Genomic DNA, 13,215 nt, shown 5'->3' with positions numbered 1-13,215 from the left:
CATTTAGGGTTGATGGCAGCTTTCAAGAGTAAACTTCAGTTCAGCATTCCAAATAGCATGAGTGCTGATTTTTGCAACTTGATTATCCTTTTTGATCTAGAATATTTTACTGTACCCGTGTTATCCAGGAAGAAGCGGAGGGAACACTCGATGCTATTGAAGAAGCCGTCTATGACCATGTCGTCGATGTACTCCACATAGGCCTTCCACTCCTCGGACGACGGCTCGGCTCTGAACAGCATTAAGTTGCTCTAAGGCACGGAAGGGTGACACAAGAGAGTCTCAGCCACATTTAAAGATTATTAGGAAATTCAAAGAACAAAAAGTCGTGATAAATGATCACATTTGAGTGCAGTCGCAGTTTTATATTATCTCTATTGAACCACCTTAAGCAGGAAGTGGATCTTTTCTCCTGAAGACTGTATCAGACTGTAAAACCTCTCCAGCCTCTCTGTTTTGTCGTCCAGACTGAGCAGTGTGTCTTTTTTGCCCTCCTTTCTGTCAAATACAGGACTGGCCCAAGACTTCAAGCAGCTTTGGATCTCCTCAATGTTGTCTTTGGTTCTTTGGAGCCGGCTCTCCAGGTCACAGACAGCGTCTCGCACCTCCTGGATGTACAGCCAAACGCCTACAAATATGTGCAGGTAACAGATAATGTTAGTAGAAAAAAACAATATTAACTACTCAGATGTGCATTTTAAGTTTTCTTCCCTACTCTGTCTATTCTTTTGCAAAGTAGGCGGAGTGACTCTCAGAAAATAAAGTAGAAAAACAAACAGTGAGAAATTCCATTTGTGGGGAGCTGTATGTGAAAGCTATCAGTATGTGTACAGACCTTGGCTGTTCCAGTTCAGGGTTTCCTCAGCCTTTTTGAGCTGAGCATCAATGTCCCTGAGCTGGCCCTGAACCAGGGGAAGCTCCACGTCGAGCACTGACTGCATCACCTGCAGGGGGTGGGAGAGAGGAAAGGGCGACCAGGAAAACATGTGAGTAACAAAGTCCGGAAAATCGACTTTCTTTTCTTTCTATGTGTATTGTCCTATCACCTTCAATATTACATTTTATCTTCCCATACATTAATGGTATGAGGACATTGCCCATACCAAAATGACGCAATAACCCTTACAATATCAATACCAATATATCTTCAACTAATACAATGTATAGGGCCCTGTAACATTGGGCACTGATATTGATAGCATAAGTTCTAGTCCAATTTTTATTTGACAATGTGCTGTAAGACTAAAACTAAATCCATAAAGTAACTTTGCCTGTTAATCAGTAATGCTGTCTTCTTGAACACTCAATATCCATTGTCTATACTAAGCCCTCATTATCACTATACTTCTGATAAATGTCCATTTTGCATCTATATTTAAAATGTTTCATGTTGGTACTTTGCTGTATATCCTCCTTGAGACTGTCCCATAATTTTACTCCATTTATACATAAGCAAAAACCTTTATTTTTTCTACAGAAGTAGAATTTGAATATATATTTAATGTGACATCTCAACATCAAGCATTGATGTTTTCCTTAGAAGAATTGCCACAATAATCTGTACCATTTATTTTGAAATGTCTGACAATATAAGGGCCACAAGGACATCACAAACATTAGGAAGAAATGACTCAATAAGAATACCTGTCTTGTATTAAAGCATATCTATACTATTAAGAAGGCAGAGAACTGAAGCTTTATAGCCAGCAATAGCTTGTCAGATGCTGTGCCATCAACTACCAGCTGTAAATCCAACACATGCTCCCACCGGCTTCTTTATGGCCCTGTCTTGTTTGCAACCTAGTCTACACAAACCTTGTTGTATCTGGCTTCGGTCAGCTCCAGGTTGGCCACGTACTGCCACAGCTGCCCCCTGGTGGTGTAGATCTGCATGGCGGTTTCTGGGATAGCCTCCGTCTGTCTGACCTCCAGGTACTTCACTTCCCTCAGCACGGACGCCAGCTATGCATGCAGGGAGTGGAAAACACAATAATGTAGACTGACAGGATAGTTTCTGATTAGTACACGATTAGCATAAGCTTTATTTTTATGCTAATAATCGTGAAAGATTTTAAAATGCTGTTGTCAATAGCAGAAATCTTATCTAGAACTCTAATGTGATGACGTTAGCAGCTATTGATCAGTTTCATATACAACAAAACTATTAGATCACCCCCACAGATTGTCCAATGACTCAGTTACTCAAAAGGCTTCACAAGCAGTGGCACAATACACAGTCTTTCTTGCATCAGTTTTTCTAGCGTGTGGGCTTTTATTGTGAAAACCTGAGGGTTAAAGTTGACAGATATGAGCTGAGTGGTTGGATCTCTGCTGATTAAGGGCAGGCTGAGGTTGTACTGGGAACTCTCTGCCACAGTCTCTGTCCACGTGTCGTACAGGCTGCCGGAGTACCTACAACACCGAAAAAGAACACAATGTGCGATCACATTCAAAAACGACTTATCACGGAAAAACTATTTGGACAGTTACGGCGGTTATAACAAAGTTTCACATGCCCACTAAGGAGGCCGGCGCTTTTATTGCACAAGGCCCGCAGGCGTGAATACGGCTCACATAATCGAAATCAACATAAGCAACAAAACAAGCGGCTACAGTAAAAGCCATATGATTGAGCCGTTTTCCCAATTCTCCGAGGCTGTAAACGGAGCGAGAGGAATGAGAAGTGCAGACAATAAGAGCACGGGGAGAGGTTGCCCTGACGATAAGTTTGATGTGGGAGGGAGGGGTAATATGGGCATAAACGCTGATTCATCAGTGAGAGGCTGGGAACAGACAATATGTCAGGGCTCTGCACAGCTATATCAATCTGTAAATAGCCATGATTATGATGAGAACTTTAGTGCACACAGCGTGCTCTTTATTGGATTTCTGCTGTGAGCTTCATTTCCTGATAGTGGCACTGCAGACACAGAAGCAATCAAAAGCCTTGGTCACAGCCATAAATCACGGCGCCTTTTGTCTTTGGGGGTAAAGAGTGAGGATGCCCATACTCCTCAGTATGGGCATCACACTGTGGAATATATATAATAATGGCGGTGTTCATTCAAGGCAGCAGCAATGATTATTGCAGCATAACAAGGGCTCTAATTTCTGATGGGAGTAGACTGAGGATAAAGAGCCGATGCTCCAAATTCCATTACTCTGGGTGGAAGCCATGAAGTAAAGGGGTGATACTAAGCATACAAAGCATACAGAACTGCTGACTAAGCGCATCACAGTGTGCTCACTTACGACGTGCACTGCAGTCACACCTAAAAAAAAAGTATGAAGGTCACGTAGAGGTAACTTTCAAGTACCTGCGTCACTGTAATTCTAAAATCACTATTTGCACTAATCTGCTGAATCAATTTCCCATTAACATATAATTCTATGAATGATTTATTCTACTTATGGACTACGTTATTCTCTAGGATCGGGAACGCTGCACATCCAAAAAGGACCGCTTCACACACGTCGCACAATGAGACGAAAGAAATCATAAACTCAGTGGGAAACAACGTTGACGTTAAATTAGAGAAAGGAGCGGAGATAATATTTAATTCATGTTACGGGCTTTGTGATTTTTACAGTCCAATAAAATGACCCCCGATTCTGTCACAGGATATTCTGTTTAATCTCCCTCCTGTCTTTTATCAGCAATACATACATCCAAGCATGACGACACCAAGTGAAACACATTGAGATTAGCCCCACACGCACCTGTCCAACAGTTGCATCATCTCCTCATACTTCTGGATGACCCTGGCTCCTTCAGCACACTCTAGGCACCTGCGAGAGATGAAACTTTAAAGCCCACGCTTATTTTCAGCCTTATCCAAATATCAGTTCTGAGGCCCTTAAAGCAGCACACAGAGTAGCGTAAATCACGGCCCCAGTCCCACCGATCTGCTGGAGACGAGAAAGGAGGCTCACGGGTGGGTGAGGTGTCTGAATTTGGAGAAGGGCGTCTGAATGCGCTGCTGCAGCTCCTGGGCCCATCTCAGCCCCCCAGCCACTGCAGGCATATTCTTATTCACTGGTGCCGAACCTGCGGAGGTTAAGTCATTATTCACTGTAGGATGACACAGATATTTTCAGTATTACAGCATCAGTGCATCGGTTTGACAATGAGGATGCGCTCCAAAAGCTCACCGAGTGCCTCTGCAGTTTGGATGCGTTTGTTGTACAGGACTTTACAGCAGTCCAGCTCATGGCCAAACATGAAGACAAGCTTGGGGTATCGCTCCAGAACATCTGCGGCCACCAAGGGTCTGTCCAGCAGGCTGCCGAACATATCCAGCACCTGCAAGGTCAGATAAGTTACTGTAAAAGGGCATTAATGCGCGCGTGTGGCTGTGTTTGTGCACCGTATGAGACAACAACGTGAAGCTCGGGACCTTGAAGGCGTGCTCCAGCCCCGAGGCATCATCAAAGGCCTGGCAGAAGATGGCGCCCAGTCGTCGGTCCGTGTCGTCCACCTTCAGTTTGAACTCCCTCACATCGTCTTCAAAGTCCTGCAGGGCAGAAACAGCAGCTCAGACAGGCCCGCGGTCTCCACAGCACAAAGCACGGCGGGCCGGATGCGGAGGCGTGCTTCACACCACCGTGACTCAAAGCCACGCTGGAGGGAGCACTGACCAGGCCTGGCGAGCAGAGCAAATTGCTTTCCTCACACGACGGAGGAACATATTGTTCGCCAACCAACTAAAGCGGCTCTGTGTTTTGTGAAAAAAAAAAATTCTTAAACAAAAAAAAAATCCTTTCTGCAAAATCGGGACAGTTCACTGTACCGTGTTGGTGAGGTCCAAACAGTCGCAGGGCTTCTCTGTGAACAGCTTATAAGTGTCCACAAACTCTTGGTGAAGCAGCTGGACTTGCTGGTTGAGGGCTCGGCCTCGGACGCCCCCGATCTCCAGTTTCTCCAGCTTCAGCAGGTCTACAGCTGTCAGCAGGACGTCCTGTAAGGAGAAATTGGGCCGCAGTCAATCCTAACACTGCAAAAAAGGTCCGATTCTTCATATTGAGTCTGTTTACATACACACCTGAATGATCTTGACTCTGTTAATGAAACAGTCCAATCCGGAGAAAATCAAAACTGGGGGGAAGTCCCATGGCCGGACCGGGCCACCGTTCCCTTGGTACCGGCTCAGATTCGCTCGCCGCTCGTCGTAGGTGCTCCTGAAGAGCTGCAGGATCTCCAGGCTCGTCTGCACTTTCAGCAGACTTTCGGAAATTTCCTCCCGCAGAACCTCCTCTGGAGCGAGATACATCCGGGCCTGGCATCGGAACACATGCAGTACAGCATCAATGACGACAAACCGTACCCGCCGCTGGGTTTGAAATAATAAAGATAAATTTCCTTCCCTTTTCATCTTCTAATCTTAATATTGCACACTTGGTTTTCATTTTTCACAGCTTCGCCTGGAGGTTCGGCTCCTCACTTCTTTACATTGATGACTAACAATATAATAACTCTACGGTGCTGGTGTTTGTTAAAGGGTTACAGTGGCTGATGGAGCTTGTAAAATAAATGAAACGTGAAACAGAAGAAACGGTGGCTGACCTGCTGTATGAGGAGGTTGCAGGTCTCCTGCAACAGAACAATGAGGCGCGCTGGCGTGTTGTAATATGTGGAGTTGGCCCACACCAGGCACACCGTGTGCATCAGGGGGCCGATTCGGCTCCGGACGTCGGAAAACTCCACGTTCTCCATGTCCTCAAACAGGCGCTGTAGAGGCCTCAAGTAGGTGCAAATGTCCCTTGCTTCGTCTAAGGCTGGCAGGTGGAGACGCGTGCACTTAGTCTAACCACAAGTTACATATTAGCCCTTTAATCAGCCACGTGGGCTGGATCCGACAGTGGTTTTACCTGCAAGGACGTCCTGCTGCATGGTCATAAAAGCCGGGGAATAGATGCTCTCCACGGCTCCCAGCACCATCGCCATCTTATTCACCTTGGACGACTTCAGCTGGGAGTGGATGCACTCCAAATCTGTACATCTGAATACAGAGAGTATAGAAAATATACAGTAGGACATAAAGCGCGAGACTGCATGTTTGCATGGTGGAGCTACTTATGGATCTAATACATGAGCAAAGAGCACAATTAGTCCTGCTTTTTTTTTTTTTTTTTTTTCCCAAAGAGAATTGCCGACCTGTTCTCCCAGAAGAGCAGCTCGGTGTGAGGCGTGGGGTTTCTGCCCTCCACCAGCGCCTCGGAGGAGTCTTTCTTCAGGACGGCGCGGATCTGGTGGCTCCACTGAATCACCGCAGACTCCAGGGAGTGGATGATGCCCCGGTCCGCTACTTGGCCCCTGCGATATTCCACGGGTCAACCGCTGCAGCACAGTATAGGCACGAGCAGGCGGCAGCACGCGCTTACCGTTTCTCCATCTCCACGGCGGCTCGCTCCACTCTCTCTAAACCCACGGGGAGCGGCAGCAGGGTCTTGCCTTGGACCCGGCCCGACACCACGAACACGTCGGTCTTGAGGGAGTGGACGTGGCGCGAGACATCCTGAGCCACCACCTGTGGCCACTCAGCGTGGTTCCCACTGTTAGACAGCAACGGCACCAGAACCTGGAGCAGTTCACATCATCGGATGAGTTATTGAAACATTAGAAGTGACTGTGGATTTTTACGTACAGCAGCGCGTGCTTCCTTATTGTGACGGTGACGCGCAACAGGAAGCCGTTACCGGCCGTTGCTCACCTCCTCCACCAGAGCGGAGAACTGCTCCAGGGGCGCGTCGGACACGTCCCCGCACAGCAGCGCCGCCCCCACGGCGTCCGCGCTCAGCGCCGCCGGGCTCCGCTTCACCAGGTACGCCGCCTTGCTCCGGAAGGCGCCGAAGGCGGAGGCGGGCTGCAGGAGCCCGGCGCCGTTGGAGCCCACCAGCAGGGTCCTGCGCTCGGCCTTGTCCAGGAAGTCCCGCAGCACCCGGCGGTTCTCCTCGGCCGACACGCATTTGTGCCACTTGTCCGCTTTGACTCGCAGCGTCCTCTGGACGTAGTCCGCTATGAAGTCGAGCCGCTTGTCCTCGGCAGGTGCGTCCTCCATATTCGCCTCAGACCCGCGGAGAGTGGATGGAGTGATTTGTGTCCCCGTCTCCATGGCAACGCGGTGTTTGCTTTAATCGGGTCGTTGCCGGGTTCACGGCACCTCTGTTCTCCGTCTGCTGATTGACACCTATTGTCACAATTGTTGTGTAAGTGTGACGACTACAAACAAGCCATAGAAGCTTCCCTCTTTAATGGTCTAATACGCAGCTGCCACAAGGTTAACGTGGAACCTTCAGAAGTACAAACGCGGTTTAGTGAAGTTGGGGACACTTTACGTGCAACAGTTAAATGTTCCCTCCGGACGGGTCATAAAAAGTTCCGCTAAATCAGTTTCATTAAACCGCGTTTCCCATCATTAAATCATATCTTTTTATTCTTTAAGAGTAAACAGTTTAGAAACATAAAAACGTTTATGACCGAACTGTTTTGGAACCATGGTTGTAAGAACTCAAACACATGTGCCACAACACTGATCATTAACTCATAGGCAGCAATTAAACTGTAAATGTTTCATTTATAAACCCACTGAACACTTTTATATACTGTAAACTTAGCTCGTGGGCACATGAGCATCAGAACTCCACCACAGGTTTCTTTGCTGTGTTAGGTATTTAGTTTTTGCCTTTAATGGGTTTATTGATTAATTACTACCTACAGCTAATAAGACTGACTGTTGTGTTTACTGTATGTGCTTTGTTGGAAGTATTTGTTCTTCGATAGCCCTGGGTGTCACATATGGTTTGATAAGCCATCATACAGTACTCTATATTTCTCTGTGCTTTTATTTCTCTGGGTCAAGTTCAAGTATTTGCCACAAGGTGGCGCCAATGTAGCATAAACATTTAGAGGCCTTTTCAAAGGCGTGCTTATCTACATGATTAAACCAAACAGATTGTAATTTTCCTCAGAGAAATCATCTGGAAAGTTTACAGTAATAAGTCTTCTTATTGGATCAGACACATGCTTTTGGGATCCTTTATTTTTTCCGTGTGAAAAATGATCAAACCGCACAAGTCTGTGTTCACCCCTGTGAAGCTGTTTGATGAATTTGGCTGCAGTAAAAACACTGAGTGTGTAGGATGTTCAGTATGTGAAACTGGATCAGGAAGATGACATCAAATGTCTGATGCATCTTGTCTTATGTAGGTGGACATTGTGGTGGCGTGTGATAGACCTCCAAGGTATGTGTGTGTGTGTGTGTGTGTGTGTGTGTGTGTGTGTGTGTGTGTGTGTGTGTGTGTGTGTGTGTGTGTGTGTGTGTGTGTGTGCGTGCGTGCGCGTGTGTGCGTGCGCGTGCGAATGAGTATCTACATGTTTGCAGACTGGAAGGTGTGAGTCAGAAGCGACAGCTGAGGAGGCTCAGCGCCTCTGAATAACTTTGAAGATAAAGATGACAGAATCAAACAGGCCGCCTGGTCACTGAGAGGACGGAGCTGCTCGCTACATCCAGCCTTCATGAACTGGGGAATGTCTGTTTGCCAGGACCTCTTGATCCGTGTGGAGCATCAAAGAAACGCTGCTTCCGCACAGTAGAGAGCAGCTGGAGGTGTGATCAGTGAAGAGTCCATCAATATAAGCAGTTATATTATTTTCAGAGTTGAAGATCTTCAACTGGTGACATCAACTTACACCAGCAAAAAAACTCAGTAAAATAAACTAGTATAAGTACATTTGCTTTTTCCCCATTATTAGAGTACAACAACATAGTTCATTTGAAGTATAATGTAACCAGATGGAATTCAAAGTGGCTTTGACGTCTAGCAGTGGGCTGAGCGTGATCAGGGGTGAAGGCTGGTTAAAGGGCACGTCTGTGATACACCAGAAACAAGTGATTTATACACTTGACTCTTGACCTGACTGTGCATGTAGTTCACAGCTTCCACCAACAGAGGTCAGTAAAGCTCTTCTAAAGCCTCGGCTGCTTGAGTTTGGTTCCCAGCTGACATAAATCTTTATGGGTAATAAATGATTTTCCTCTGAGTGCTGTGTCCTTTGAAAAAGCACCAGTAGTTCCAGAAAACTATCTGGCCACAAAATACCGACTGGCATTTAACTTTCTCAACAAGGCAGCTGAATGAATATTGATTCTAAAACACCAAGTCTACACCAATTGAGAGTCAGTGAAGCTATTAGAGCCCTGTGTTAATGACAGACTCCTTCCTTTCTGGGCTCTTATTCCTTTTAGAGCAGATGCAGTTGTCTTTCCTTCACTTTGTCGCTCTCAGCAGTGCAGCGGCAGCAGCGGCCTGACAGAACTCATCTGGACTCGGTCCAGGAGAACTAATAGTGTTGGTATTTGTCCTAAGCTATCAATCGACGCCTCCTCATTCTTCTGAAACAAGGCTAAAGCGTGTTCACGGCCTGGATCACGGTCAACTATTGAAAGAGGGAACATGAACAAAATAGTGAGTCACTTATGTATTACTACTCTTGTCAGCTCACTCATATAATGTCAACAGTCTGGGACTCTGCAGACATTCCTGTACGTCTAACTGAAGCCTCTGATGCATGTCCCCGATGCCTGGTTTGAACCTCGCATTCCTCCGGGAGCAAACAGTTACTTCCTGGATCTCTCATTTGAGCTAGAATGACTTTATTCTGCCACTAACCGAGCAGATGCTTCGGTTTCAGCTTGATTCTCGTGCTCGCAGTTGTCAGCCAGCCTTCCTGAAGCTGCGGCCTTTCGTCCGAATTCCTCTGGCCGCGGCACATGATGAGCGGCCGCACCGGCGGTGACGTCAGCGGCCGCGGGAGGGTGATGCAGCGCAACACACGCGCCCGGGAGATCAACGGAGTTTTAGCGCCCGCGTCTGAGCGTGACTTCATACTCGAGCTGGCGGGACGCCAAGAACAATGAGGATAATTAAATGCAGTTAAACACAAGTGGGACTATTTGATTTCAAAGGAAGCGGAACGCTGGAAAACGCCAAACGCCGCGCAGATGTCCACGAGTGGACGTGGAGAATGCGACCCGGCTGCCTCAACGCGTTGCATCTGCCGCTCCAAACGCACGCGCACGCTTCTCCCTGTGCGTGGAGCGCGCGCGCCGGCTCCAAGTCGTTCCTGGCAACGGCGTGACGCAAAGTCTAGCGCGGTTCATAAAGGCCCGCGTGGGGAGCTGCCAGCGCCCGGTCCGGTCCGGTCCGGTCCGGTCCGGTCCGCTGGCAGGGGCCGCGCGCAGCACCTGACACCTGACGCCGGTCCCGCATGAATGTGCTGCAGGAATCCGGCGAACAGCTCAGCCCGTCGGGAATGCCAGTAATCCCGAACGCTCCTGAATGATGCGTTTCTTTCTCGCCCTGGATGCGGCTTGATTCATTGTTTCACTTGGTGTCAGGAGCAGCGCCATTAATCATACTTGACTCGGCCTTAAGCAAGGGCCGAACTTTCTCCTTTAGTAAATTCAGATGAGAAAACATTTATTTCTTCGGGTGTCCAACTTAACCTCCCGCACTGTTTTTTCCCCCTTGTAGTTGTTAGATGTCAGACGGAGCGGCTTCTGTTTCAAGCTTCGGCGAACCTCAGCGACAAACACATCGCAGCGCAGCTCGCGACGCACAAGTGGGGCCTCGCTGCAGTGAAAGACGCGCCCCCCGCGTGCGACCGTGGCCTCCTCGCACCCGGAGACGACGCGTCGGGCTATTTCTGGACCCCGGCGCTCCAGAGGTTCGGGCAGAGCCGAGGCGGAGAGCGCTGATAAGCGCGCGAGAGGAAGCCGCTGGCGTTTATCTGGACGCTACGGTTTGCTGAATAATGCAGCCGAACCCCCGGGCCGCTCCGCTCCCCCGCGGGGGGGGGGTGAGAACCCTGGTGGCTGATGGCGAGCTGCGCCCCCCCCCCTCCCTCCTGCGGCCTCCGAGCTGTCAGGAGGAGCGCTCATGACTTTTAAAGAGCCGCGCGCCGTGAGTGGATGGGTCATTTTCATAGTTTAGCGATTTGGACCGAGGCCAAAAGCAACACGATGGAGTCTCGCTCTCTCTCTTTTGCTCTCTCTCTCTCTTTGAAACAGGATATTAAGTTGGTAATGGCCATCGGGGGAGCAGCAAAATGACTTTTTCACACATAGTAATGTGAGCTAAATCAGCCCTATGTATGTAACACAAGCAGGTACTTATTTGAATTATTCTCATTATGTTGATTTTAGCATCATTCAATGCCTGAAGACACACGTTGCACTAACTCCATCTGCTAAAGTAAACTGTTTTCCACCAGATATGACAAATAAACAAATCAGCTCCCACATTATTCTTGTGACTAAGAAATGACCGAGGACCGCTTTGACTTGTTGTGCTGTTTGCGCCTGACTGATGAGATGAGGCTACTGTTCTACAGCTTGACGCGACCGCTCATTAATCCTTTAAGAACAGTATTATTACAACTTCCCCCCCTTTAAAAGGCACAAAATCCCATTCAAAGATCAGGGTAATGTAATAGCCTCAATTTTGAGCCTAAGTGGGGGTTTTAGCCCGGCGTCGACGCCTCACCTGGGCTTCGTGACAGTATCTGGCACCCCCGCTGAACCCCGCTGGCCGTGGATGGAGAGCTCTATTTAATTACCACATAATCGCGTCCCATTAAAGGCCGGCTAGAGGCAGGGCCGTCACCCGTGAGGTCAGCGTCCGCGTTGTTCCTGGACGGCCCCCAGCTCCCGCTCTTATAAATCATCTCTGAGGAGGATTTTCTGCAGAGCTAAAGTCCAGAGGTAAAGCGCTGTTGGGCTGCCGTCGATCCGACGGGCTGCGGGCGAACGCAGCCCGTCGTTTGAAGGTCGCCCGTTACGTCACCTGCCGTAACAGCTCCGATCAGCTCAGAGGCCTTCGAGGCCCGAGGAGACGCGGCGTGGCGTTAGCAGAGCCTGGCGAGTGTCCCTCACCTCACAGATTCCTGTGATACGGCTAAAGTAAATTTGGGCCTTGTTGTATATGCCTTCGAGAAGTATACTGTTTATTTAACATCTCCACCGGCCTGAGTTATGACTAGTAATGATTACTCAAATGCCCAGTGTTTGGGAGATTGTACCAGGAGTGCCTCCAAACAGGCCCACTGTTTATTTGACACGCTGTTTATTTGAATTTTCCATTTTATATTGCCACGTGTCATTAGGCTGTTTACAGTTTACGCTGACTGATGGATCATTTCCCTCAACCGTCTCCGCTCGGCGAAAACCTGCTGGATGACGAGCGCTTGTCCTAAAGGTGCAGAGCGTGTGTGTGTGTGTGTGTGTGTGGGGGGGGGTGCGTGCGTGCGTGTGCATGTGCGTGTGTGTGTGTGTGTGTGTGTGTGCGTGCGTGCGTGTGCGTGCGTGCGTGTGTGGCAGATGTCTTATTTCACGACACTGTCCCATCACTGATACACTACGTCTGAGTATTTCTACCTTGTTTCCAACACTTACAGTAAATAACACAGGCTGCATTCCACGATGGTGAAGTTCTGAAGAACTTGTGCAGCTCGTCCACCCAGACCACATCCTGGAGCTTTCAGCCCCTTCTATTCATCTCCTTCTGTTTTCCTATTGGCAAATTCGGCCGATTGGAGTTTCAGGCTGCTGCCGTCGCAGGGCCAGATATTGTTTTCAGGCGCCGGTGGAGGCCAGAACACGATTAATGGAGCGAGAATACTATACTTGATGTTGTTGGCCCGAAATCCCACGTGGATCTGCCTGTTGTCACTCCTGACTGGATGTTAAACAATGGCAGTGGGGGTTGGGGTTTAATTAAGAGGCCTAGTGATCCGTTAACGAAGGTTAAGTGATGATGCAGTACAGTGATAGTGAGTCAGAACCTGTGTCTCCACAGCCTGGCAGAATGTCCCAAGATGTCCTCCTAGATTCATAAGCAGCGGTGCCGTGTTTACGTTGGCTGTTTGAGGCGCATGCATCAAACTTGATCTGACGTCTTAAAGACACTGCTGAATGTTGTTTACACGCGCAGGTGAAAGCTCTTTTATTTTGTCCCCGTTTGATGTCGGCGCTCCTAAAAGCGAAGCCCGAGCCCAGATGAAAGCAAAGCGAGGTGAAATGAAGAACTCGGCCGCGCTGCTCCACGATTCCCGATAACTTTGTCATATTATCAGGGACGTTCAGATGAGTAATCCTCTGGCTGCCGGCGCGTCTGATACACAACCCTGCACAAACTCTCCCCCCGCGTCCACGTCTT

General features: G+C 48.5%; 1 protein-coding gene and 1 long non-coding RNA gene across 2 annotated transcripts in view; one reads left to right on the top strand and one right to left on the bottom strand.

Annotated features, from left to right (window-relative positions):
• Positions 1-7,915, bottom strand: part of dnah9 (dynein, axonemal, heavy chain 9) — a 73,513-nt gene extending 65,598 nt beyond the window's left edge. Inside the window, exons 1-16 of the mRNA XM_029133953.3 lie at positions 6,711-7,915; positions 6,382-6,578; positions 6,155-6,313; positions 5,869-5,999; positions 5,564-5,775; positions 5,043-5,276; positions 4,791-4,958; positions 4,398-4,514; positions 4,153-4,303; positions 3,934-4,048; positions 3,721-3,789; positions 2,286-2,412; positions 1,816-1,962; positions 836-944; positions 387-628; positions 116-251 (exon numbers count right to left, since the gene is read on the bottom strand). Of these exons, the coding sequence (XP_028989786.1) occupies positions 116-251; positions 387-628; positions 836-944; positions 1,816-1,962; positions 2,286-2,412; positions 3,721-3,789; positions 3,934-4,048; positions 4,153-4,303; positions 4,398-4,514; positions 4,791-4,958; positions 5,043-5,276; positions 5,564-5,775; positions 5,869-5,999; positions 6,155-6,313; positions 6,382-6,578; positions 6,711-7,112 (2,716 nt within the window). The 5' untranslated portion in view covers positions 7,113-7,915. The remainder of the gene's footprint in view (positions 1-115; positions 252-386; positions 629-835; positions 945-1,815; positions 1,963-2,285; positions 2,413-3,720; positions 3,790-3,933; positions 4,049-4,152; positions 4,304-4,397; positions 4,515-4,790; positions 4,959-5,042; positions 5,277-5,563; positions 5,776-5,868; positions 6,000-6,154; positions 6,314-6,381; positions 6,579-6,710) is intronic.
• On the top strand, positions 7,084-11,415 carry LOC129603386 (uncharacterized). Its single transcript, XR_008693187.1, has 3 exons — positions 7,084-7,206; positions 8,382-9,465; positions 10,534-11,415. It is a non-coding gene; the product is annotated as an uncharacterized LOC129603386 (long non-coding RNA).
• Positions 11,416-13,215: the final 1,800 nt, after the last annotated feature.

This window comes from Betta splendens, chromosome 19, assembly GCF_900634795.4.
Source record: "Betta splendens chromosome 19, fBetSpl5.4, whole genome shotgun sequence".
Classification (NCBI taxonomy): Eukaryota; Metazoa; Chordata; class Actinopteri; order Anabantiformes; family Osphronemidae; genus Betta; species Betta splendens.
The sequence above is the reverse complement of the archived record's forward strand: the minus strand, read 5'-3'. Positions and strand labels throughout refer to the sequence as shown.